At 44.8% G+C, this 27,077-nt stretch overlaps 2 protein-coding genes across 3 annotated transcripts; one reads left to right on the forward strand and one right to left on the reverse strand.

Moving 5' to 3' along the window:
- RAE1 (ribonucleic acid export 1) lies at positions 1-27,077 on the forward strand. Of its 2 annotated transcripts, none has more exons than XM_011978153.1 (12): positions 1-452; positions 3,081-3,177; positions 3,758-3,862; positions 5,679-5,771; positions 13,873-13,959; positions 15,331-15,417; positions 15,532-15,603; positions 17,311-17,418; positions 22,101-22,207; positions 22,293-22,368; positions 23,254-23,448; positions 26,631-27,077. In XM_011978153.1, exons 2-12 carry the CDS (start codon positions 3,088-3,090, stop codon positions 26,715-26,717), a joined length of 1,107 nt encoding a protein of 368 aa, XP_011833543.1. In that variant the 5' UTR covers positions 1-452; positions 3,081-3,087; the 3' UTR covers positions 26,718-27,077. The 2 variants fall into 2 exon arrangements, with proteins under 2 accessions (XP_011833543.1, XP_011833542.1); XM_011978152.1 differs by lacking the exon at positions 1-452 and adding an exon at positions 487-600.
- Positions 7,650-9,025, reverse strand: MTRNR2L3 (MT-RNR2-like 3). Its single transcript, XM_011978151.1, has one exon. The coding sequence runs from the start codon at positions 8,246-8,248 to the stop codon at positions 8,174-8,176; it is 75 nt and encodes a 24-aa protein (XP_011833541.1). The 5' UTR covers positions 8,249-9,025; the 3' UTR covers positions 7,650-8,173.

A 27,077-nucleotide genomic window follows, 5' to 3' on the forward strand; every position in this document is an offset into this window, starting at 1 on the left:
ACGATATTGGCCAGGCTGGTCTCGAACTCCTGACCCCAGGTGATCAGTCCGCCTCGGCCTCTCAAAGTGCTGGGATTACAGGCGTGAGCCACCGCGCCCGACCAGTTGCGGATTTATAAAAGCAGTCGCTTAGCAACTTGCAGCGGCTACACCAACCTTGGACCAATTCGCAAACTGCTGGTGCAAAGCGTTTTTGCGCATGTGCTGTAGCCTTGCGGAAAGGAGCCTTTTTCATCGACGATTTCCGGGCGACGCAGGAAGTGGCTCCAGGGCGCACGCGCGTTGTTTCCGCGGTAGTCAGGGCAGTTTCTACCGCCGGCTTAAGGAGGTTTCGGGCTCCTGGGATTTCTGTCCACGCTCCTCGCCCTCGTCCTCCGCGCCGGAGCAGGTTCGCAAACTCCTCAGACCCTCCTGCTCCCGGCCGCCGCTTTCCGCCGCGGCGAGATCCCCAGGTAGGCCCCGTGCCGCGCGCATCCCGTTGTGACCCGCCACCATGGCGCCCGCAGAGGCCGAGTTGCCTCCGGGGAGCGCGCTTCTGCGGGATGCTGGGGCGCGAGCGGGACTGTTGACTAAGCTTCGTTGCTGGATCCTGGAAGCGAAGTCAGAGCTGAAAGTGGCCTTAGGGGTCACCTAGGGTCTAATCCATCGTTTTTCTTGTAGGGGAGCTGAGGCCCTGGGAAGGGTCACATTGCGTTAATGCAGTGTCTGTCGCCTCCGCCCCTCCCCCTTACACGTCTGGCCTCTCGTCGGATACAAGTCAGCTCCTCGGAGAAGCTTTCCCTGGCCGATTTGCCGAAGGGCATCCCCTTTTAGCCTCTTCCACGTCAACCTGCTTCATTTCTTTTGTAGCAGTTACCACTCTGAAACTAAGTCTGTTTCTGTCTTACCCCTCCAACTGTTTATTGTATACGTATATAGGTGCAACTACACAGGCAGTACGTCTCCCCGCAAGTATTATTAAACACCAGCCGCCCTGGGCCAGGCACTTACTGTGGGACCGAGCATGCATTAAGGGAAGAATCCAGGCAAGTGGCTGCCCCCTTGGAGCCTGCATTCTGGTGGGGAAGAGATTGAGTATAAACAAGAAATTCCAGGTTATGACTGGTGCTGTGAAGAAAGCAAGGGGATGTGATGGAAGTTTAGATATGTTAAAGTTAGCAGAGAAGCCTCTGAGGAGGTAATTAAAGAATACGTGTGACAGCTTTTTTGAAGTATAACTTACATACCTTTCAGCCATTTAAAGTGTACATTGTGAGTTTGGAAATTTTATGCAGTTGCATAAACATCACAACTTCAAATTTGGGACATTTTCATGACCCCAAAAAGTTCGGAGGAGGCAACTTTTGCACTGGGATGTGAAGATTAAAACGAAGGTAGCTGTGGGGAAGGGGAAACAAACCATCCCAGGCTGAAGAAACAGGACTAGGTTTGCTCCAAGGCAGGGATGAACTTGCTGTGTTCAGGAGAGAAAGGAAGCCAGCAGAGCTAGGAGGGCTGGGGTGCAGCAAGGCAGTAGAGAGCGGGAAGAAATGATTAGGTGGGTCCCACAGACGCCTGTGCCTTCTGAACTTTGGAAGTTTCCCAGTGCTCAGCATAAGGTGTGGTCCACACTGACCAACACGAACGACTCTCACCTACCATGTTCTTTTCCCTAAGTTCATCCCTAATGGCAGAGATGTTCTCTCCCAGCTTGAAGGTTGAGGTAGAGGAATAGAGTGAAAGTAACATTTATTAAGAACCTATTGCGTTTTAGGCACTGTGTGTGTGGCTTCAGTTAGTTCTCATAACTCTGAAGTAGGTATCAGTGTCTCTGTTTTACAGATGAGAAAATCAAGGTTAAGCGACCTGTCCAAAGCCATGTAGCCAGCACCTGGACTGATTGCAGAAGCCTTGTTTTCCCTTTGTCCGTTCATACAGTTAACTGGTGTTTCAAGTACCTCTACGTTTGAATGCAGAAATGTGGTCGGCAAGCACCACATCCCCTCACGTTCACTAAAACATACATGTGCTTGTAGCTGTTGCTCTCACCTTTTGTTCTGCACTTATTTTTCATGAAGCTGAGGAAACTCAAATGCCTTCCCCAAATTCCTTGCAGTTTCTCCAGTCTGTGTTGTCTTGTTAGCAAGGATGTCACTCAGCCATTTGTCTCCCTTTGGAGAAGTGACTTGTATGGAGGACGTCTCAGTGTAACGGGTAGCAGGATTGAAATGTGGCTTCAGTGTATGTAACTCCTCAGGGAGTTGGAAGAAAGAAAGGAAAAGTCGTTTATTGTACCCACTATGAACTAGACACTGCATTTTCTACATAATCTGATTTGATCCCCAGACCAGCCCTGGAGAAGGTGTTAATGTTCTCTACGTTTGCAGGGCAGGAAGATGAAGACTGGTGAGATCAGAGTCCCAACTCCTGAGTGGCAGAGGCCCTGGCCAAACCCTGGTGGGCCTGTTAGATTATGATACCCAGGAAAAAACCCAGGGTGGGAGAGGTTCTTGCTGGGTAAATGTCCAAAACACGATGCCAGACCTTTTTAAAACTTTTACCAAGAAATTGCTGATTTGCTGCCGGGACTGGTTGTTCTAGGTAGTTTCATGCAGATACTGACGTAAACCAGAATTCAAAAATTAGTAAGAAAGTGAATGCCCACTAGGTGGAAACCTGAAAGCACGAGGACCTGCCATCTTGTTTACTGTTGTATTCCTGATGCGCAGCTCAGTGTCTCTATGTAAAAAATGAGTGAATGTATTTTCTAGCTGGTGACTACAAAATAATCTGCAATGTATCCATATTGGTTTATTAATGGTAACAAATGAACCGTACTAATATGAGGTAATAGGGGAAACTGGATATGGAGTGTATGGGAATTCTATCTTTACTATTTCTGGAGACCTAAAACTACTCTAAAATAGAAGGTTTATTTTTTGAAAGCGCTCTGCTCATTGCATGTATAAATCTTGTCTGAAAAGTGAACCCTGGCCTCAAGCCACTTTGAGTATTTCTCTTCTACCAGTTAATTATCTTACCATTGCCTCTCAGTGATATTAAGAGAAAACTCACCCTTAACATTTTTCATTATTTTTTAGGGTCAAAATGAGCCTGTTTGGAACAACCTCAGGTTTTGGAACCAGTGGGACCAGCATGTTTGGCAGCGCAACCACAGATAATCACAACCCTATGAAGGTACCACGAAAAGCTTCCTGGGGCTTGTAGGAAGAGTTTGGCCAGAGTTTCTCCCATCAAGGACAGAACCTGAGATGACTTGGGAGCCTCCTTTGGGCCAAAAGCTTTGAAACTTTGTCTAACTCATCTTTCTCAAACACTGGAGCACAGAAAATGTGTCCCCTCTACTAGTGTCCTGTTCTTCCTGGCCTGCCAGGTCTCCAGAATCACCGAAGGTGCAGATTCCAGTGCAGATTCCCAGGGCCTGGCCCAGGACTGTTGACTCAGAATTCCCATGGTTGGGGAGAAGGGAGGGCAGGTGAAAACTATGATCTAGCACTGTGGGGCCAGAGTGAACTGGTCATTTAGAAAACGAGGCCATGGGCATTTCATCAGCAGCTGCTGCTGCTAGTCCTGGTGGTGCTGGTGCTTTCTCCAGCTTATTTTTTACTCCTCTTTTTGATCATAGTAAGGAAAGGTCTAATTCAGTTAGTTCTTGAGCACAAGGGAAGGCCACCGTGAGGTAATTAGTGAGAAAGAAAACCATTTTGAATTAAGTTGTGAGTATGCGTACATTTTAACATTGACTTTTTTCCCCTAGGATATTGAAGTAACATCATCTCCTGATGATAGCATTGGTTGTCTGTCTTTTAGCCCACCAACGTTGCCGGGGAACTTTCTTATTGCAGGATCATGGGCTAATGATGTAAGTGCTCCTTAAATACGTGTTCTAGAAATCATCTCTCTTTGTATGGGCAAGGTTAGCTTTAGCTCCGTTGTTTCCCAAGTAAATGAATCAGTTAGACTTATTTATGGCGTTTTTTTAAGAAATCAATTTGGGGGTGTGAACCCTTCTGAATGGCAGACATTATTTGTTCTTACACTGGTTTTTATTAGGAAAGCACAAAAATGTATTGCTCGAAATTTTCTACTGTAGTTCAATCTCTTAAAGTTTATTCCTAAATAAAATGTCATATTTATCCAGAGTGAACTTTATACCCAGTGGCACACACCAACAAATTCCCCTTCTTGGCATCCTGACAGTGTTCCTCAGGCATATGTTAAACTTTTTCAACATTAAATAATAGCACAGATCTGCCTAAATACATACTTATCGTGTACAAAAAGAAAGACAAAAAAATTACAATTTACTAAAAGAAAGAAAACTCTGGTAGAAAAATAAGCAAAGGGCGTAAAGAGGGGCTTCACAAAAGTAAGAATAAACCTGAACCATTCATCCATACTTGTAGTCAGAAAAATGCAAATTTAAGACTCTTTTTTTCTATTAAGTTAACAAAATTAAAAGTTTAAAAGAATAATAGTGCCAGCAAGGACAAGCTGAAACCCTACATGTACGACTGGTAGGTATGTAAGTTGGCAGAGCTTTTCCACAGGATAATTGGCAATAGTTACCAAAAATCCTTAAGCTTATACCCTTTATCTCATTGATACCCTTCTGGGACTTGAGTAGGAAACCTGATAATGTGCTTCATTTGCGTTGTCTAAATTAACCTTTGTAACAGCCAAAGCACTGTGAACTTGGTCTCTATTTTATGGATCAGGATGCTGAGCTTAGGGAAGTAGAATAACTGGCCTCGGGTTGCGTATCTGAGTAAGTGGCAAAGCCAGAGGTTGCAGACGCACAGTAAGGCTCAGGGCCACGCTTCTAGTTAGCCAGTGCCTGGTACTGCCTCTCAAAAAACCATGATGCTAGTGAAAATTTTGAAAATGTTAATATCCAATAGTAATGGCACTTTATGGTGTGTTTGTATGATGGAATACCATTGTAAGTTTTTGGGAAAGTTTTCAAACTGTAGCCTACAGCACGGGCAGCAGGGATTAGGAGAACAGGAGGAAAGATGGTAGTCAAGGTTGAGCAAGCTTGCGTTCTACATGTAATTTCTAGAAAGATTTCAGATGATTTGCTGCTTCAAAAAAAGGATGTTTAAAGTTGAACAGGCTGGTGATGCAGGAGAAAAGCTGTAGCTGCAAAAGCAAAGATGCTGTGTGATCTAGTGTCTTCCAGAAAATACGTGTACATGGGAAGAAGACTAAGAGCACACAGAACCATTAGCTGTGGTTGTGTGTGGTGTGATTAGGGTGATTTTTATTTTTTTGCCATATTTACAAAATCTCTAAAATGTATTACTTTTTTTAACGGAGGGGAGATTATATAAAAAAGTATTCAGAAAAGAGGTAAGTTTCTACTTTGGTCTTACCATTCAGAGAATGGTAATGGGTAAGTGATATTCTACTTTAGAAGACATGTCTCATAGATGCAGTGAGAAAATTATCTGCAATTTTATGTGTAAGCAATAGAATTTGTTTATTTTAATAGCTTAGGCATAAGAAAACAGTTGTTTTCACAGATATTTTAATTCCTTTGTTCTTGAAGTTAGATAATTAGGTTGCTATGAGAAGTCTATGTATGGTTAAGGTGTACCCCATTAGTTTTTAGGTGTTAAATGCAAGCAATATGTTGTAAATTGCTTTGTTTGCGTTGAATTTTTTTGTTACTACAGGTTCGCTGCTGGGAAGTTCAAGACAGTGGACAGACCATTCCAAAAGCCCAGCAGATGCACACTGGGCCTGTGCTGGATGTCTGCTGGAGTGATGTACGTTCCTTTCCGTTTCTCATGTACCCTTTTACTTAAAGTACAGAATAACTGAGAATATTTCATAATCCAAACACAAATAGCACATACGTGTTCATATTGTAAGAATTCTAAGTTTCTGAACATAAATATAGTCGTTTGTTAATGTTCTTAATGTTGGCTTTAGTTAGCCACTTTCTTTGAAAGCTTTTCTTGTGTTAACTTTTGTGTGTGTGATTTAGGCGAGTTGAATGATTAAGTGGCATTTACAAAGAAGCCAGCAGGGAAGGTGAAACACCTGTGGCGAGCTGCAGTGGGTGGGGCTCCTGGAGCACAGCATGCACTGCAGCTGTAGAGGGTCTTCCACCTGGCAGAGGGGAGCCAAGGGATGAACAGCTGTAGATGGGCCTTGGCCTGGCGAGGGGAGCCAGGGGTTGAACACCCCAGCCTCTCTCCTCTTCTCCTGCCATTGCTCCTGGTGGCTGAACCCAAAAGTAGTGCGAATGTTAAGGGGCCTGGTGACAGGCAGACACACTGCAGTGCTGAAGAAGCTAAGCCTTGAGGACCCTTTCGAGGCCTTGTACCTGTTCGTTTAGTCAGGTTTATTGAGTCTGATTTGCCTGCTGTAAAATTGAACCTTTTTGGTGTACAGCTCTGTGAGTGTTAAGAAATGCATAGAGTTGTGTTCAAAATATAGAACAGATCCATCGGCCTCCAGATTCTCATCAAATTCTTCCCAACTCCCAGCCCCTGGAAACCACTGATCTGTTTTGTTTTGTTTTGTTTTGTCCCTATACTTTTGCCTTTACAGGAATGTCATCTCAGTGAAATCCTGTAGGGGGCAACCTTTGCACTCAGCGTGTTGCATTAACGTATGGTGATTGTTTTGTCAGATATATTTCCTATGTTTGGGGTGAGATGCTGGAAATTAGGACAGTCATTGAGATATATCATCTGCAAAATGCTAATGTAAGTGGTAGGAGTTTCTCATAAAAGATGTACAAGTTGGTCGTAGTGGTATTGGGGGTATGCCGTTCAAATTCGTAAGAAGAGAGTGGTTAGAAGGGTCTTGATAATGAAATTTGTGATACAGAGTTCTGGTGGATATACAGTGTGTAGTGCTCCTAGGAAAATAGTAGAGCATTTATTATGATAATATTCATATATTCTATAAAGAAGATGGCAAATGAGCCTGCGGCATATTCGATGTTGAAGCCTGAGGCTAGACTCTACTTTTGTTAGATCAAAAGGGGCTCGGTTAGTTTCTGCTAGTGTGGAGATATATCATATTATGGCTGGGGGCCATGATGGTAGGAGCAGTCAGAGGAATTCTTGTGATGAGTATGTATAAGTTAAATGAGCTGCTTATCAGTAGAACTGATAGCAGGATAATAGCTAGGGTGACTTCATATGAAATCGTCTGGGCCACAGCTCATAGTGCGCTGATTAGTGCATATCTTGAATTAGATGCTCATCTGATCGTAGAATAAACGGCTAGGCTTGATGTGGCTAGTATAAATAGGAGGCCTACATTAAAATTAGAGGATCTGGTATAGGGAGGGGGTTTCATAAGAGGAGAGTGATGGAGAGGGCTAGGGTTGGAGCAGTAATATAAAGGGTATTGATAGTAGATGGTAAGGGCCGCCAGGGTTCTTTGGTGAAAAGTTTTATTGCATCAGCGAATGGTTGAAGCAGTCTGTAGGGTCCTACAATGTTGAGTCCTTCACGTAGTGGATATAGCCTAAGATTTTTCATTCGATGAGTGTAAGGAACGCTATCGCAATAAGAGTGGAGATGTCAGGAGCAGGAGAAGGTTAATTATAGGCATGTTGTTAAGAAGAGGAATTGAACCTCTGATTATAAAGTGTTTTATGCAGTTGCCAGGCTCTGCCATCTTAACAAACCCTACTCTTGGGTATAGTGTGTGATGATTTATTAGATTGAGATAGCATCATCTGTGGAGTGAGGGCACGTTATGAAGTGGGCCCTATTTCTCTTGTCCTTTCTTACTAGGAGGAATGTTAAATAGGTAGAAACAGACCTGGATTACTCCAGTCTGAACTCAGATCACACAGGACTTTAATCATTGAACAAACGAACCCTTAATAGCGGCTACACCATTAGGATGTCCCGATCCAACATCGAGGTCGTAAACCCTATTGTCGATATGGACTCTAGAATAGGATTGCACTGTTATCCCTAGGATAACTTATTCTGTTGATCAAATTATTGGCTCAGTGTGTAATAACTCACTTAGACTAGTGTGGTCTTAGTTTAGGTTGTTAGGAGATTGAATTATGTTCCGAGGTCACCCCAACCAAAATTTTTAATGCAGAGATAGGAGGCTAGGGCCTGTAGGCTTGCTGGAGTTTTTATTTGCATTGATGAGTTAAAGCTCCGTAAGGTCTTCTCGTCTTACTTGTTTATATCCGCCTCTTCACGGATAGGTCAAGTTCACTGGTTGAAAGTAAGAGACAGCTGAACTCTCCTGTGGCCATTCATACAAGTCCCTATTTAGGGAACAAGTGATGATGCTACCTTTGCATGGTCAGGATACCACGGCCGTTGAACATATGTCACTGGGCAGACCGTGCCTCTGATACTGGTAATGGTAATGCTAGAGGTGATGTTTTTGGTAAACAGGCAGGGTAGGATTTGCCAAGTTCCTTTTACTTTTTGTAATGTTTCCTTAGAGCATGCCTGTGTTGGGTTAACAGTGCAAATAATAGGTGTTTATTATATCATTTATTAGTATTGGGCTGTTAACTGTCAGTGGGTTACTCCGGTCTGATGTAAGCTTATGCAATGGAGAATGCCTTCACGTTACTTATATTAACGTTGTTGCTTCTATTAAGTAATAGTTTAGTCCGATGTGATGTTAAGAGTTCAGTAGACTGGTTAGAATTTAAGATAGTTAGATACTGAGCTTAAATTCTTTCTTAATTAGTGGCTGCTTTTGGGCCAACTGTGGTGGTAATGTTTTTTACTCTCTGTAGGAAGAGTCTAAAGAGCTGTCTCTCTCTAGACTGACAAACTTGCAGGGAGATTAAGTAATTCCATGGGTAAGTTTAAAGTTGAACTGAGACAGCCAGCTATCACCAGGCTCAGCAGGCTTGTCACTGCTACTCATGAATCTTCCCGCTATTTGGCCACATAGGTGAGTGTGCTCTTTCAGGTATTCTTGGGTAGCTCATCTGGTTTCAGGGGACTTGGCCATTGTTCTCTATGTAAAGTTATTTCTAGTTAATGCATTATGCAGAAGGTATAAGGGCTTGTCTTTGCTTTTTATTCCTTGATATAGTTCTTTCTTCTTTCCCTTACGGTACTGTCTATTGCACCAGGATAGAAATTTCACCTATACTTTTGTTTAAGGTAAATGGTTTGATTAAGAGAGTTTGATAATATTTTTCGCGAGGTTTGGGGCTAGAGTTGGCTCAGAGTGGTCAGGTCATGATGAAATCTTCTGGGTGTAAGCCGGATGCTTTGGGTTAAGCTACACTTTGGCTTGTCCAAGCGCACTTTCCAGTATGCTTACCATGTTACAACTTATCTCCTCTATACCTGTGTAGAAAATTAACAGTAATAGTGATTTCTAGAGTAGTATTTGAGGAGGATAATGGGTTTTGTGTGCGTGCTTCATGGCCTTATTCGATCAAACACTGCTCTTGGTTTACTGCTCAATCCTCTTTAAGCCCTTAGATTTCATAAAGGCTGTCGTGAGATTTTCTGGACATAGAAAATGTTGCCTGTTTCTTGCCACCTTATGGGCTACACCTTGACCCAACGTTTTTATGTGTGTACTTGTGCTTACTCTATAACCTTTTTTAGGGTGTGCTGCAGATGGCGGCATATAGGCCGGGGGCAAGCGACGGTGAGGTGTATCGGGGTTTATCGATTATAGAACAGGCTCCTCTGGAGGGATATAAAGCACTGCCAAATCCTTTGAGTTTTAAGCTGTTGCTTGTACTACTCTGGCGAATGGTTTTGTTAATGTAACTATTAGGGTTTAGAGCTAAGCATAGTGGGGTGTCTAATCCCAGTTCTTGTCTTAGCTGCTGTGTGTTCAGGGTATTAAAGCTACTTTTGTAGTATATTTTATTTCAACTGGAGTGTTTTACAACTTAGATGGAGTTTAGCTTTATTGAGGGCAGACCTTAAACACTCTTTACGCCAAGTTCTATTAGCTTGGGTTAACTCTATGGCCACAGTGGCTGGCACGAAATTAACCAACCCTAAATATTAGTATAGCCTAGTTAAACTTCTGTTTATTACTAGATTTAACACTACTGTTTCCTGTGGGGGTATGGTTGAGCCAAGTGTTCTGAGCTGCATTTGTGTGTGCGTGCTTGATACCTGCTCCTTTTGATCCGGGTGATCTAGAGGGCGTTTTCAATGGGGTAGGGATGCTTGCATGTGTAATCTTACAAATAACTAATAAAAAGGCCAGGACCAAACCTATCTGTTTATGGGGTTGTGTGGACCCATCTAGACATTTTCAGTGTCTGGCTTTGAGTGGTTAAGCTACATTAACTGCATAGAATACTTAAGTGGAAAATTAAAGTATGAGAAAGAAAGAAAGAAATAGTTGTTTACAGTTCTGGAAGTTCAGGGTCTTTAAAGGTGAATTGGCAGAGGTTTGGCTAAGAAGGTTATTCATAATTAGAGCATGGTTGACTTAGGGTTATGGTATATTGGGGCAGCACTTTCAGAGGGCTATGCTCAAGGTATTATATTGGTATTAGGGCAGAAGTTTAGTTAATATATTATACATAATGGAGGATTTATTTGGTATGGGGGTCTTAAGATTTTTTAGAAAATTACATCAATCGGGTAGCTGTTGGGGTGTTTGTGGTTAAAATATGTCTGGGTTCTGACTGGGTTGCATTTTAGTCTCTTGTGTTTGGGGTTTGGCAAAGGTGTGTTTACCCAGGCTGATAGTAAAGTCAGATTAGGGGAGGGCTGCAGATTTAATCGGAAATAGTTCTTGAAATTGAGCGTATGTGCAAGCGTGAGCATCTGTTGATTAATTGTTGTATCCTTCAACCAGAATTAACACCTTATGGTTGTTACGTCAGTCTGGAATATTCAGTATAAGTTCAACTACAATGGGTTTGGCAGGAATCAGGCTCTTGCCATGCTGAGTCACAGCACCCCCAAAGTTAAATACCAAATACATGATAGTGCTCCCGTGACTGGCTAATAGGGTGGTCTTTAGTCCATCAGGATGCCTTATTTAAAGGGAACGTGTGGGCCATCTTAATTTTATGGCCATACGTTAATGCAGGGGTCCCCAACCCCCAGGCTGTGGACCAGAACAGGTCCATGGCCTGTTAGGAACTAAGCTGCGCAGCAGGAGGTGAATGGTGGGCCAGTGAGCCTTAACTCCCTGAGCTCCGCCACCTGTCAGATCAGCGGCGGCATTAGATTGTCATAGGAGCTCGAGCCCTGTTGTGAACTGCGCATGTGAGGGATCTAGGTTGTGTCTTCCTTATGAGAATCTAATGCCTGATGATCTGAGTTGGAACAGTTTTATCCTGAAACCACACCCTCACCCCACCCCAGTCTGGAAAAATTGTCTTCCATGAAACCGGTCCCTGGTGCCACAAAGGTTGAAGACTGCTGCTTTAATGTGATCTTATTTATCTCGTATATAAGAAATAATTCTGTGTATAAACATTTTGACATAGTTTAGGGGCCACAGTTGCTCCCATTTCATTCATTAGCAAGGATAGGCTTCTCTAAGGCATTTTTATCATCTGTAAAATGTCTTCCTGACATAACTGATCAAAGATATGACACTACATTAATAGATACATGAAAATTTTGAAAAGTGAAGCATTCATTTCATATGCAACTTATTTTTAGTTTACGCATGGAAAAGTAGCAGCATGAGTAGATTTGAAACTTTTCTAATGTATTTTGCCTGTCTTTACTGATTGGGCAACGGGTCAGAATTAGAAAGTTTCTCATAAAGTATGGCAAGAAATAGAACTAACTGATGCAGGAATCCTTTTGCTCAAATGTTATCTAATGGCTATTGGAATTCATAAAACTGAATCTAAGTTTCATACCATCTAGTGGGAGGATCAGACATGGGAATGAGAGTTGTACGTTCTGAGGGAGGTAAGATGAACTGGTGCCAGGTGGGAAAAAGAATACAGAAGGCAACTGTAAAGTTTGGAAAGGCTTCTGTGAATGCTTTATAGAAAACAAGAATAGAGCTTTTTTTTTTTTTTCCTTTTTTTTTACTGTTGCTCTGTCACCCAGGAATGCAATGGTGCGATCTCAGCTCACTGCAGCTTTCACCTCCTGGGTTCAAGTGATTATCCTGCCTCAGCCTCCCAAGTAGCTGGGATTACAGGTGCCCACCTCCACACCCAGCTAATCTTTGTATTTTTAGTAGAGACGGGGTTTTGCCATGTTGCCGAGGCTGGTCTCGAACTGCTGAGCTCAAAGTGATCCACCTGCCTCAGCCTTCCCCAAGTTCTGGGATTACAGACATGAGCCACCACGCCTTGCCAGTAGAGCTGATTCTTGAAAAGTAAACTACATGCCTATAGCTTTTTAAGCATTGTCTCATCCAGTTGAGGCCTGGGTTCAAATTTAAGCTCTGTCTCTTCCAGGCTTTTGACTTTGCCAAGTTGTTTAATCTTTCTAAATTTGTTCTCTTGTTTAGAAAGACAGGGTTGTTGCCAGGCTGGAATGCGGTGGTGTCATCATGGATCACTGCAGCCTTGATCTCCTGGGATCAAGTGATCCTCCTGCCTCAGTCTCTGAAATAGCTGGGACTACAGGTGTGCACCACCATACCCGGCTTATTTTTCTATTTTTTGTAGAGATGGGGTCTCCTTATGTTGCCCAAACTGGTCTCAGACTCCTGGCCTCAAGCTATCCTTCCTCCCAAGCCAAACTTGGTAAAGTTGAATCTTCGGTACTTTAAGGACATGGTTCAAACTCTGTGGCTGAAGCAGGTAGACTTAGAACAGCTGGTGGAGCATATATACATACTCTTTCCCTCCCCAGTGCTTTGCTGGATTCTCCTTTATGTCTGCACGTGTCCACTGAGATTGGCATGCTCTGCTCCACAATGCTGATGACATGTGGTGGGGCTGGTGTTATGAGATTGAGAGGTCAGTGTTCACTTGGATTCAGGGCAGCCCTCTCCATACACTCATACCTTTCCTTTGCCGTGTTTTCAAGGATTTGTAGAATTACAACCTCATTAAAAGCATGAGGAGCAAGTTTTATCTCTTCTTTCAAATGAAGTCACTTCAGTGGAACAAGTTTTTGCTAGAGGAGAATGGTGGTCAATTTTTGAGCTCTGAAACCAAAAATGAAATAAATAGACTAGACCAAGGTTCAGCAAACTATGGCCCATGAGTCAAACCTGACCCACTGACTATTTTTGTAAATAAAGTTTTATTAGAATGCAGCCACACTCGTTGATTGACATAATATGTCTGGCTGCTTTCAAGCTGCAGTGACAGAGAAAACCTACTTTGAGTTCTTTGTGTGGATATTGTGAAACCATCAGACAGTGACCACTAATTTTTAAATCTATTTGACAGGTTATATAGGACCAGTGACTGTTGTAAATTGGCATAGCTTTATTGCATGTACTTCGAAGTGTTATTAGACAGGGACTGAACAAAAGTAATAGTGATTATAGAGTTGTGTGTGTTATAGAGAGAGAGAAAGACAAATGTAACAAAATGTTTACAATTGGTGAATCTGTGTGAAGTGCTTATGGGTATTTTTTGTATTTTTGCAACTTTTCTGAAGGCTTAAGATTTATCAAAATAAGAAAAAATTTTTAAAGTGGCCCATGGTTGCTGCTGACAGGAGACCTGGGATCAGGGACAAGAGAGTTTGTTTTCACTAGTTTGTGATTTCTGATTTTTAAAATCCTGTTTGTATGTTCTCGCTTAGAAAAGTAAGTCAATAATGAAATAGATTAAAATGAGTTTTTTGTATGACACTGTAGTTTGCAGTACACTGGTCCCCAAACAATTGAAAAAATAAAGATTGCCAAAGTTTGCCTCAATATATTCAACTTAGTATCTAAATGTATATAGAGATTTAATTTTCCTTAAAATGCAAAATTTTCTTCATTTTATTTTAGGATGGTAGCAAAGTGTTTACAGCATCGTGTGATAAAACTGCCAAAATGTGGGACCTCAGCAGTAACCAAGCGATACAGATCGCACAGGTAACAGAAGCCTCTGCAGAAAGGCTGGGCACAGCTGGTACCCAGGACTCTCATGGCTCTTTAAGTGAAATATTATAATTATAATAAAAGGTGCAGTTAGACTCTGTCAAATCAATTAGACAATATAGCAGAAACATCTTGAGCACCGAAGTAACAATTTTATAACCATTCTCATTCTTAACTAGTGTTCACAGATTGTCTTGTCATGGGTCTTCATATATGTATGGATGGAGTCATAAGGAGTTAGCGACATTAAAATCTATGAAAGATAGGTCATAGGTGATCCGTGACATTCACAGGTTGGACGTTTTGACCTCATGCATGGCTGGTCTTCTGCCAACTGCATTTGGTCGCTTACTCGTTCAGCAAGTGTTCTCTGTCTAGGGGCCAGTAATAGAGCAGCGAGTAAGAGGGGCGTTTCCCCACACATGTGGAACTTTTACCATTACTCAGGGGCCACTGGCAGGTACTGTGTGAAGAATGCCAAGGGCAGAAGTAATGAAGATAAGAACCTAGAACCAGAGGGTCCAGCCTGCTAAGGGGGCTTCAGGAAGAGCACAATGCTGAAACATTTTCAGGAAGGCGCTGCGTACTCGGGTCACAGTGCTGCGTACTAGAAACATCTCCTTGATCTCTTAATTCATGTCACCTTAGTGAGTAAAACTGGTGGAATCCCCAACTTGTTATTTCTGAATATCTCCCTAAGGAGGAGCTTACTTTCACTCGCACATATGTCTTATGAGTAAAAAAATTAAAGTTTGCTGGAATGGAAGGTAGATGTATGTTCTTGTGTTAAATTGACTGTTTTGATCAGGAGTATATTAGTCCCTTCCTGCATTGCTGTAAAGAAATTCCTGAGACTGGATAATTTATAGAGAGAAGAGATTTAGTTTGCTCATGTTCTGCAGGTTGTATGAGCATGGCGCCGGCATCTGCTCGGCTTCTGGGGAGTCCCAAGGGAGCTTTTATTCATGGCGGAAGGTGAAGCAGGAGCAGGCATATCACATGGCAAAAGTAGGAGAGACAGCTGTGGGCGAGAGGAGGTGCTACACCTTACAACAGCCAGATGTTGTGAGAACTCACTATCGTGAGGACTGCACTAAGACAGGAGGGATCCGCCCCCATGACCCAGACATCTCCCACCAGGCCCCACCTTCAACACTGGGGATTACATCTCAACATGGGATTTAGTGGGGATGTGCAAACTACGTCAGTGAGGAAAGATTGGTAAAATGCTAAATATCTTTTGATTTTTATTTGCTGTGACCTCAGTATTTAAATTAGTTTCTTCCCTTTGAATTGCCACAACTAAAGCCATTCAGCACATTCTTACATTTACCTTGGCCTGTTTTGTTTTTGTCTTGTTGAAAGCATGATGCTCCTGTTAAAACCATCCATTGGATCAAAGCTCCAAACTACAGCTGTGTGATGACTGGGAGCTGGGATAAGACTTTAAAGGTATAATGTGCAATTGAGGCATTGTTTGGCCCCGTCAGGATTGTCGTTTATTCTTGCACCATTTTGACTTCTACTCTGAATGGTCACATACTGGCTTCTCTTTTTTGCTTTTAGTTTTGGGATACTCGATCCTCAAATCCTATGATGGTTTTGCAACTCCCTGAAAGGTGTTACTGTGCTGATGTGGTAAGAGATTTTAACTTAACATGTATTTACTTTTAAAAAAACAAAATAAGTATTTCTCACCTTGTGGTATCTTGCAGTTAGCGGGTAATGTAAAAATCCTGCCGACTTTAGTAATAGATATAAAGCATAGAGTTCAGATTGCCTCAGTCGTCTTCAATTGGGAGATTTTTGTACTGCGTTTCTTTTAGAAGTACTTAATACTGGATGTCAGATTTTCCTGCCACTTGTTTGAACATATGCAGCTAGCTACGTGCCTTCTCTAGTGTGACATCTATCTTGTCGTTTCCATGGCAGTAGGAAAACTTGCAGTAACTTTGTGAGGTGGTACCAGGTCTTTGGGGACTGTCTCTGAGTGGGATAGAATTGAACTTTCTCGGCCAGGCACCGTAGCTCATGCCTATAATCCCAGCACTTTGGGAGGCCAAGGTGGGTGGATTGCTTGAGGTCAGGAGTTTGAGGCCACCCTGGCCAACATGGTGAAACCCCATCTAAAATACAAAAATTACCAAAAAAAACCACAAAAATACAAACCCCTCTAAAAATACAAAAATTAGCCGGGCATGGTGGCACATGTGTGTAATCCCAGCTATTTGGAAGGCTGAGGCATGAGAATTGCTTGAACCCAGCAGGTAGAGGTTGAAGTGAGCTGAGATCACACCATTGCACTTCAGCCTTGGTGCCAGAGTGAGATTCCGTCTCAAAAAAAAAAAAAAAGAAAAAGAAAAGAAATAAAGAGATGGAATTTTCTCCATCTGTTTAGTCACGTCTTAAAAGTTTTGTACCAACAGTCCCATAATTCCACTTTTAGGAATTTATTATAAGAAAATAATCAAAGATAGAAATGGTCTTTGTTTTTGTGTGTTTTTTGTTTGTTTGTCTGTTTGTTTTTTGAGACGGAGTCTCGCTCTGTTGCCAGGCTGGAGTGCAGTGGCACGATCTCAGCTCACTGCAGCCTGTTGCCTTCTGGGTTCAAGCGATTCTCCTGCCTCAGCCTCCCATGTAACTGGGACTGCAGGTGTGTGCCACCAGGCCCGGCTAATTTTTGTATTTTTAGTAGAGACAGGGTTTCACATGTTGGCCAGGATGGTCTCAATCTCTTGACCTCATGATCCACCTGCCTTGGCCTCCCAAAGTGCTGTGATTACAGGCGTGAGCCACCACGCCTGGCTGGTCTTTGTTTTATGTTATATAGTGGAACATTGGAAGTGGTCTAAGGGGCCACCAAGACACAGATAAATAAACCCTTTGGTAGGTTCATTTGAGGGGACGTTAGACAGCCGCTGCTAGTACTTGAAAAAATATGTGACATGGACCTTATGAAACATGTTTTGAGTAAAGGATATGAATTGTACAGAAATATCCAAGTATCATGCTGAGGACAAAGACTGAAATAAAATATACTATACCGTTAGCCAATTATTGAGAGCAACTGAAGGGATGGTGTAGGGGATTTTTATTTATTCTTAGTTCCTGAGTATATTTTCTAAATATCCATATATTTTATAGTTAATTTTAAAGCACAAGACTTTTTAAAATATATGAATGTTCTACTTTCAAATACTGTTTCTCTAGGTTTTAGTGAAACATAATCACAGGATTATTAAAATCCAGACTTAATTTTGTGACCAAAACTTAATCAAACACATTAGTATAGAAACAGCATACTGCTTCACCTGAATCGCGTCTCTGTTTTCCTCTATTCCCTAGATATACCCCATGGCTGTGGTGGCAACTGCAGAGAGAGGTCTGATTGTCTATCAACTAGAGAATCAACCTTCTGAATTCAGGAGGATAGAATCTCCGCTGAAACATCAGGTGCGTCATTAGTCAAATCAAGAAGCATGTATTTAGCACCTGCTGTATGCAAGATTGTGCTCACATCTGGAATACAGGTTGTATTTTGAAAAACCTATAAGTATGTTCAAAGGAGGGTGAATTGAAGGATATAAACACAAATACTTAGTGAGTGAATACTAAGTAATACTAAGGTATCCCTGGATGAACTGAACTTACGTCTTCTCCAAACATGCCCCGGATGGCTGAGTGCAACTGAATTGTAGGGACCGAGGGAAAACTTCTCCTTTGCTTTCTGAAGGAGTTTACTGAAAACCAGCTGGCAAAAGACAGATTAATAGGAGAAATGGCATACAAATTTATTGATGTGCACAGCATCTTACAAAGATCTTAAAGGCAGTGTGGTTGATGCTTTCATACCATCTCGAAGTCACAGCAAGAAGGGGGCTCAGGGCATGGCCCAAAACAGGTTCTCATGGTAAATCGGGTTCTCGTGACAAGACAGGTTATGGGAAGAAGAGAAGAGAAGTTCTGTGGGGCAAAGGTGGTCTTGTTAATGTGGAGGAAGCCCCTCAGGCAGCACCCTCGGAGAGGACTGAGATAACGGCATCAGACGGCAGTTAATCTTCCCTGAATCAGTACAAGGGAAGGGCCTCCGAGAAAGCCTGGCTGCACCAATGCCCATTTTTCTCTGCAGATGCAAATCTCCCCACAAAAGATAGCTTTTCAGCTATTATTTCCAGTCCTTCTGAATAGCCATCTTGAAATATGTCAGAGAAGTCTATTTTGGGGCGAAATATTTTGGTTTCCTTGAGAATAAAATTACACATCTGGATGAGTTGGTTCCATTGTAAATTCCTAGCTTCCGACTTCAACTCAGCTTGCATCACACCTAGACAGTTGCTAGCTTTTTCTCCTTCGCTCAGGCCTCCACTTGCCACAGGGCTGCTGGGCCTGGATTCTTGTCAGCTTCTCCATCCTTTAGTCTTTGTCTCAGCCAATCAGATCAGCTCTTGCTCAGAGAAAAAAGAAGCTAATGGGAACTTCCTCCTCTTTCTCCTGCCGGATCTAGAAATTTGTCTGTGCTTACCTCCTCCCCTGCCTTTTCCCCCATGAGGTGGAAACCGTCCTGCTAAGGCCAGTTTTGTGGTGGGACCCCATGCCCTCCAGACTTCTCGGGAACCGTATGCAGAGTATCACCTCTTTCCCATTCCCCCATCTCTCCTGCCACGTAGTACTTCTCCATTAGCACTGACACTTGCTCAAATCTAGTTGATCCTAGAAAACACACCTCCCTTGACCCCCACATCCTCCTCCAGTACTGCCTGTGTCCCTTTTCCTTCCACAGTTGGGCATCTTGCCTGAAATGTCCTTTGTTCCCTTACCTCCCACTCATTTCTCACTCGTGAGACCTTTGCCCCTGTTGCTCCGTCAGAACGGTTTTTGGCATGACCACTGGTGGCATCCTCATTGGTAATTCCAGGGGACACTGGACAGCCATCCTCTTACTGGAACAGAGCACCACTCACTGTTCTTACGAGACACATTTCCCCAGCTGCTGTCTTGCCAGCCTCTTACCCGCTACCTCTGTGGCTGCTACTCCGTCTTTGCTGGCTCTTGGCTGAATGTGGAGGTTCCACAGATGTCTCCCTAAGCTACTGCCTCCTCCACCCAAGCACAACTGATCTCCCATCCACTGTCGCTCGGCCACGCCCTGTGGACTGGAAACTCAGACCTCATTTCTGTGCTCCTGACAGGGACACCCAGTCGGACAGCTCCTTGGTGTGTCTCCCAGGCGTCTGAGCCTGCAGTATCCCACGCCAAACCCACGACTACATTCTGTGGCTCTTTATTCAAATGTTACCCTTGCCTCAGGATTCTCCCTTGCCACTGCCAGCAGTACCATCTATTTTATACGTATGTATGGATATCATATACATACTAAATATTTCACTTCTTTTGCCTACTAGAATGTAAACTCCATGAGAGCAGAGATTTTTGTTTGTATTTGTTGCCACCTCCTAGCACTTGGAGCAGGGCCTCAAGTGTAAAAGATGCTCTGTAAATATTTGCAGAGTGAACATTGGATCTGAACCTGCCCCTCTCGGCCACCACCAGCCTGTTGCTCCTGATGTGCTTCACGGCCCATTCAATGGGACCTCCATCTCCTTTGGTAGAGCCAGAAATCTTGAGGTCACCCCTGATTGAACTCTCCCCCTCCTGTCTCACTAATCCTCAGTCTCCTCCCCTCCACCCTGAAATTATTTGGGAATCTGTTCATTTTTCTCCCTCCCTCCTGCCACATCTAATTCAAATATGGGAAAGCACTTAGATCAGAACTCTATGACATTGGTCTTGGCAGTGATTTATTGGCTATGACACCAAAAAGCACAGGCAACAAAAGCAAAAATGGCCAAGTGGAACTGTGTTAAACTAACAGCTCCTGCACAGCAGAGGGAACCATGAAGAGAGTGAAAAGGCAGCCTGTGGAATGGGAGAAAATATTTGGAGACTATTTCTGACAAGGGATTGATTTCCAGAATGCATAAGGAACCCCTGCAACTCAATAGCAAGAAAACTGGCGACATGAAAAATGGACCAAAGACTTGGATAGACATGTCTCCAAAGAAGACCTACAAATATCCAGCAGGTGTATGGAAATGTGCTTAACATACTAACCATCAGGGAAAGGCAAACGAAAACCACAATGAGATACCGTCTCCTACCTGACAGGACCACTGTTACCAGAAAGCCCAAAGATAGCAAGTGCTGGGGAGGGTGTGGGGAACCTGGAACCCTTGCGCACTATTGGGGGGATGCAAAATGCCACAACCGTTACAGAAAACTGGAGGCCTCAAAACATGAAAAACAGAATCCCCATATGATCTAGCAGTTCCAGTTACGGGTCTTGATTCAAAAGAATCAAAATGGGTATTTTGAATAGACCTGAATAGACCTGTACTCCTAGCGTTCCTTGCGGCGCTGTTCTCAATAGCCAAGTGAACAGATAAAGAAAATGAGGTGTATACCTGCAGTAGGATGCTGTACAGCCTGAAGGAGGAAATCCTGCCACTCGTGACAGTGTGGGTGACCATGAAGGAGATTATGCAAAGTGAAATAGCCAGACACAGAAAGAAACTGCATGATTCCACTGAAATGTGACATCCAACATAGACTCACGGAAGTAAAGGGTGGAATGGTGGTCATCAGGGGATTGGGGGAGAGGGAAATGGGGAGCTGCTTAATCAATGGGATGAAATTTCATTAAGCAAGATGAGAATGCTCTGGAGATACGCCGTACAACATGGTACCTGTAGTCAACAGTAACGTAGACTTAGAAATGTATTAAGTGGTGGCTCTCGTGTTAACTGTTTTTACCACAATAAAATAAGCACATAGACCTTGGCTCTCGTTCAAGGCATCCTCCCGAGGTGAGGCAGCGGCTCTTGTAAGTGGCACCACTGGCCTTGCCGTACTGCGGCTTAAGCCCTTCCCTGCCTCCCCATTTCTTTTTGGGTGAATCCCCAAAAAACCGGGTCCCATCTGGCTTCACTTCCTGCCACCTGGTGGTAGCGTCCTGGCCTCTCCGTTGTCGAGGACTGGTTGTCGTCGGCCTTTGCACAGGGCCAGTGCGTGTGGCTCCTGGTGCAAGTGGCACCCCTGGCGTTGCGCAGTTCCTGGTGTGTGCCAGGAGCGGGCAGCAGCTCGAAGGAAATGTACAGTAGACGCTGTGCTGAGGACCAGCCATGGCCTTTTCTGTCGTCTAAGAACTTGCAGATGTTTGTCACTTTGCTTTACTTTTTTTCTTTGTACTCACAAAAGTAATGGTTTGGCAATTTTTAAAAAGGTGGGGGAGCAAACAGTACAGCAATGAAAGAGCAGGCCATTTTCCTTCGTACTTAGGAAACCTGCATCCCCAGCAGCTGTCACAATGCCAGAGGCTGCTTCTCCCTTCGTCTTGCCTAGCCCCTGCCTGGGTCCTGCCGGGCTTCCCTTGAACTCACACAGAAGCTCAGATGGCCAGCTCGGGCAGGGCGGGTGGCCCTCCGGGCTTTGGGCAGGTTGCCACGACTGGAAGGAAGAAGTGGTATCTCTGAAGTTAGCTTCTCCTCAGGGTGGTCGGCTTCTCTGCCCAGAAGGCTGGGTAGTGGAACCTCTGGGTTCTTCTGTAGAGTGGAGACCCGCCCTTGGGCCCTCAAACTCAACACTGGGCGAAGTGCAGCAGCGTGTTGCTTGTGTGTAGCATGGCCACTGCACCCACTGTCCCCTTCACCCTGTTTCCCTGTGAGTCTGGTGCAGCAGAGCCTGCATCCCTCCTCCAGCTGGGGAGGCAGAGGTGCAGAAGCATCAGGTGACCTCCTGAGGGGTGTCTGCCTAGCCAGGGACATCTCCATTCCCCACGGGCATTCCGCCTCGCAGCCCATGGGGCTCTGCTGGTGTGAACGCGGCCTTGTAGGGTGGCAGAGGGAGAGCGAGCAGCGGAGGCAGGGAGGGGCACGGGGTGTGCAATTTGGTCCTAAGCTCACAGCTTAGACGGAGTTATTAAGGAGTTAGAAAGCAATGCTTACTGCTGTATCATATTTGAGTGATGTTCTTCTGGTTCTTCTCAAACCTAAACATGGGGTAAAAATGACTTACCTTCTTGTTAGTCATGAAATCTTATATTACCCTGTGATTATGTCTCTGTTTTGTTTTAACTGTAGCATCGGTGTGTGGCTATTTTTAAAGACAAACAGAACAAGCCTACTGGTTTTGCCCTGGGAAGTATCGAGGGGAGAGTTGCTATTCACTATATCAACCCCCCAAACCCGTAAGTGTGACTCTGTCAGCTTGCAGATTTCACCTGACTTTTTTTTTTTAACAAAGGAAGACTTACATGAACCTTTGTTTTTCAGTGCCAAAGATAACTTCACCTTTAAATGTCATCGATCTAATGGAACCAACACTTCAGCTCCTCAAGACATCTATGCGGTACGTTTTTAGACGCTTTAACCGTGGTGATACATCTGGAAACCAGACTTGGAGGTGGCTGAGGAGTTGTGGGATCAGAAAAGACTCATCATTGAAGAGCTTGTGTGTGTTCATATCTGGAGATAAGTGGCTTATGCTGTAGGCTTCAGGTTTCTGTGGGTTTTTGTTGTTGTTGTTGTTGTTGTTGTTGCTGTTTTTGAGACAGAGTCTCACTCTGTCGCCCAGGCTGGAGTGCAGTGGCATGATATCAACTCACTGCAACCTCCACCTCCTGGGTTCAAGCGATTCTCCTGCCTCAGCCTCCCAAGTAGCTGGGACTACAGGCGCCCAGCTAATTTTTGTACTTTTAGTAGAGACGGGGTTTCACCATATTGGCCAGGCTGGTGTCGAACTCCTGACCTTGTGATTCGCCCGCCTCGGCCTCCCTAAGTGCTGGAATTACAGGCGTGAGCCACCGCGCCCGGCCTTGTTTTCTGTGTTAATGTGCCCCCAACTAGCAGCGTTGTGTATTTGTTTCTGAACGCAAGCTTAGGATGTTTTGCCGGAGTCTTCTCCCTCCCTTAGGAGTGCTGGTAGACAGCTCACACACAGAGCTCACACTGAGAAATCTTTTGCTCAAAAGAAACGTTTTCCTGAGGTCTGCTCCTTGTTTCTTGCTGTCCACATGCTCACTTTCTCTGGTGTGCAGGCCTTACAGGAGGCAAGATTGGGTTCTGGGCTGGCATTTGATGGAGGAAGTCGATAGTTTCTTTTGCGATCAGCGGGCAGCAGCTCGAAGGAAATGTACCTGTGCGCTTTGTTTCCTAACTCAAGCAGGAAGTGTGCGTGGGTGGAACCTTCTCCACGCCCCTCTGCCTGGCTTCTCATTGTGCATTTACCTTGCAGGTAAATGGAATCGCGTTCCATCCAGTTCATGGCACCCTTGCCACTGTGGGATCTGATGGTAGATTCAGCTTCTGGGACAAAGATGCCAGAACAAAACTAAAAACTTCAGAACAGTTAGATCAGCCCATTTCAGCCTGCTGTTTCAATCACAATGGAAACATATTTGCGTACGCTTCCAGCTACGACTGGTCAAAGGTGAGAACTCCCGGGCGCTCCAAGGTAGTAGAGCCAGGTTCTGGGTTCAGAAGGCCTAGGCCTGAGTTGTGACTCTTCTCAGGACTCACATGTGTCCTTGGGCAGGTCACCGTCCCCTCCCTGTAAGGGGAAATTGCAGGACTTCCTCAAATGGTTGTGGGAATTCAGTACAGCCTTTGGCCAGAACCCAGCACACAGGAAGCACTCAGCCAGTGTGAGCCATTATGGGCTGCTTTGTTCCTGGGCACAGAAGCACAGGCAAGCCGGGGGCTGCACTTCATGAAGGGGGTGGCAGGGCGGGTCATGGAGCTTTCGCCTGGGTGGTGTTGGTTGGTTGGTTAGCTGGGTAGTTTGCGCAGGGGGAGTTAGGAGCTGGCAGGAGCGGGGCTGCAATTTTGAGGGCTTTGGGAGTGATGGTGAAATGTGTAGACTCGGGTACTCAATGCCCAGCCCCGTGGGAAGTGTGTTGGCTTTCAGCCAGCCTGCGTGTTTCTCCACTGCTCAGCTCTTCTGGAGAGGTTGTCATCATTGTATTTGTGGTTTTCATCATTCTCCTCCCACCCTACTCTGCCCTTTGCTCCACAGCAGCCTTCTAGACTTTTCCCTACCTACCCTGCCCTGGCTTCCGATGGGGAGGTCACCTGCTTCACATAGGAGGGGCTTCTAGTGGCCTGCAGTGTCTTTCCCGCTCACCTCCTGTCCACCTGTGCTGACCCCACCTCCTTCCACCCTCACGGCTCTTTTCTGGGCCTTCTCCCACTGTCTTGTGTCCCCGTTCACCAGCTCCTCCCCCTGTCTAAGCACGGAAGCCTCGAGGAGCCGTTTCCCTGTATATTAAGGCTATCAAGAGAGAGTGGTGTCAGCGCCTACCCTCTTGGTTCCCTGTGCTCGGTCTCCTCCTCAGTCCACTGCCAGGTACTTTCTGGCCGCTTAGAGCTGTACTCAGAGTCCCCGTGGCCATGTCCTCCTTATCCAGTCCAGAAGCTTCCTTTCTGTCTGTGCCGGGCACTCACCTGTCCCTTCCTCTTCCACACAGCTTTCCTCGCTACTGCTTGGCCATGTCCTGGTTTATTCTGCTTCGGGCTGTGGTTTCCATCCTCCTGCCAGCTCCTGTCTCTTGGCCCCTCTTGCCTTGCTGACCTCTCGCCGTCTCAGCCTGGGGGGCCACCACAGGGCTCTGACCAGTGCTTTGCATTCCCAAGACACCTGCTGCCACACAAGCCAGTGACTGGAGACGTCCCTTGGTTCCGGCCCTGGCCACTCCACCTTTAGTATTTCCCAGTCTCAGGAGTATGGCTGCACCTTACCTGAGGCCCTGAACATAGACACAGAAGTCCAGCTGATTGCCTTCCATCCCTCTGACCCTCCAGGCCTGCTGCTGCTTCTGTGTTTCCCCGTTTGAGGGTTTGCTGTGTGAGCCATGCAGCTGCATTTTTTTTAAAGCAACTTTATTGAGGTACAGTTGAAATGCAGTCATTGTTTAAAGTGTACAGTTTGATCAGTTTCAACATCTGTAAATACCCATGAAACTATCACCACAGTTATCTCCCCAAAAGGTTTTTGTGTGTGTTCCTGTAATCTTCCCATACGCACACACAAAACCATGGATCTGTTTTCTGGCATTATGGACTAGTCTGAATATTCTAGAATTTTCTGTAAGTGGAGCCCTACACTACATTTTCCCCTTGCCCCAGCTCCTTTCCCTCAGCATAAGGATTTTGAAATTCACCCGTGCTGTTGAGTGAATCACTCGTCTGTTACTTTTCAGTGCTGCATAGTATTCCCAGGTAGGGTGTGCCATTTGTTTATCCATTCACCTGTGTAAGCCATGCACTCAGTTTTGTGACGAGTGTACTTTTTTGGTTCTGCCTGGCTGAGGTTGGACAGGCTGTGGCATGCGTGGAGCCCGAGGCCTCAACTCCCACATTGGGCTCTTTACTGAATCTTCTCTTTGCGTCCTTGTCCCAGCAGCTGCATCAAAATTCTGTATTTTAACTTAAATGACACGCGGGACTCTATACATTATAAGCATTAAAAAACGTAGTAATAAATTGAAAGCAGTGAGAAAGGTAATTGCTTTGAGTGCTGTTTAAAAATTGAAATAATCTAATTCATTTAAGCAATTAATGTCAGCTTATTGTGGAGGTTACATAAATTAGAATCTCTTTAGTTTAAAAGAGAAATTTGCTTCAGGGGTTTTTCATTGCTCTTAGTTCAAGGACAGTTATCTCTAGTGCAAAGTCATGATCACATATGATTGATGTTATTAGCTTGCTGCTTGAGTAACTGTTCAGAAAAACTACACTTTGTATATTATGAGAATTAGTGGTCACTGTTGAGCAAAACTTCTAGAGCTTTCTTGGCGTGCCTGTTGGGAAGAGAATAAAAACGTGTCATCACAGTACAGGTGGCAGAGTGCACCCGGCACCATGCCCCACCTCCGTCTTCCAGGTCTTTGGCCCACCTGTGGCTCCTGCCTGCTGTCTCTCTTCCAGATCATCTGCCTGGCCCACCCCACTCGCCTCTCTTCCTAAAACTGAAATGTGATCACATCACTGACCTGCCTACGGCCTCCTTCTTCCTGGGGAATAACATTCAAAGGCCTCCCTCTGCCGTTCACAGCCCTGTAGTATGGCCTCATCCTGATTTCAGGGGTCTTTCGATGCTATGTAGCCCTGCATCCCCTCCAGTGTGGGCCTGGGCAGACGTGCACACCTCCGCACACGCCTCTGGATCACTCGCCACCATGCATGCCTCTGCTGCGCTCTGTGTCTGTCGCTCCTTCTGTGTGGGGCGGGATGTCCTTCATCCCCATGATACTCGCAGGTCAGATGTCCTCCTTTCCGTGAAACATTCTCAGGTCAGAGCTAATGCTGAGCAAGGGGCCCAAGGCAGTTATCTTGGTGTTAAAGTCCTGGGGTGTTAAAAGGGGGCTCAGTGTCGAAAACACGAACCTGTGAAGACTCTCTCAGCAGGACATGGATGACACACTGGTACCAACACGTCCTTAGGCCTTTCTCTGAGGACTGAAGTTTTGCTTCACATTTAACTTTATCTTTGTTGTTTTATTTCTCTGAGAGATTATGCTTCCAGTATTGTAGCACAGGACTTCACCCAGAAAAAGCACCTACAAACGCTTTCTGTTGAATAGTAAGATCATTGGTGTTTTTTGTTCTCTTTAGGGACATGAATTTTATAATCCCCAGAAAAAAAATTACATTTTCCTGCGTAATGCAGCCGAAGAGCTAAAGCCCCGGAATAAGAAGTAGTGGCTGGAGACTCTGGCCCGGCCAGAGTTGTTCTCTCCACTCTGCCTCATCTCTATACGAATTTGGGTCCCAGCCTTGTTGGGTTGTCAGCCATGGACATGGATTTCAACCCCTGGAGAAAACGATGTCATTGTTGAGCAGCCGAGAGCCCAGGCGTCCGTGGCGACTTGCCGTCTCTCCATTCCACTGCCTGTTGCAGAGTTTTTCTATAACTCTAAGGGGGTTGAGGTTACTATAGACGTTAGATTGCGGGCACCGCCAGGGATTTTGCAGTGCTTCAGTGTACGTGTTAGAGAATATTGGCCAAGCGTCTGTGAGCCCCGTGCTGTATTTTGTAATAAAGTCTTTTGCAGATTGCTT

The sequence above is a fragment of the Mandrillus leucophaeus genome, unplaced genomic scaffold (assembly GCF_000951045.1).
Source record: "Mandrillus leucophaeus isolate KB7577 unplaced genomic scaffold, Mleu.le_1.0 Scaffold19, whole genome shotgun sequence".
NCBI classification, from domain to species: domain Eukaryota; kingdom Metazoa; phylum Chordata; class Mammalia; order Primates; family Cercopithecidae; genus Mandrillus; species Mandrillus leucophaeus.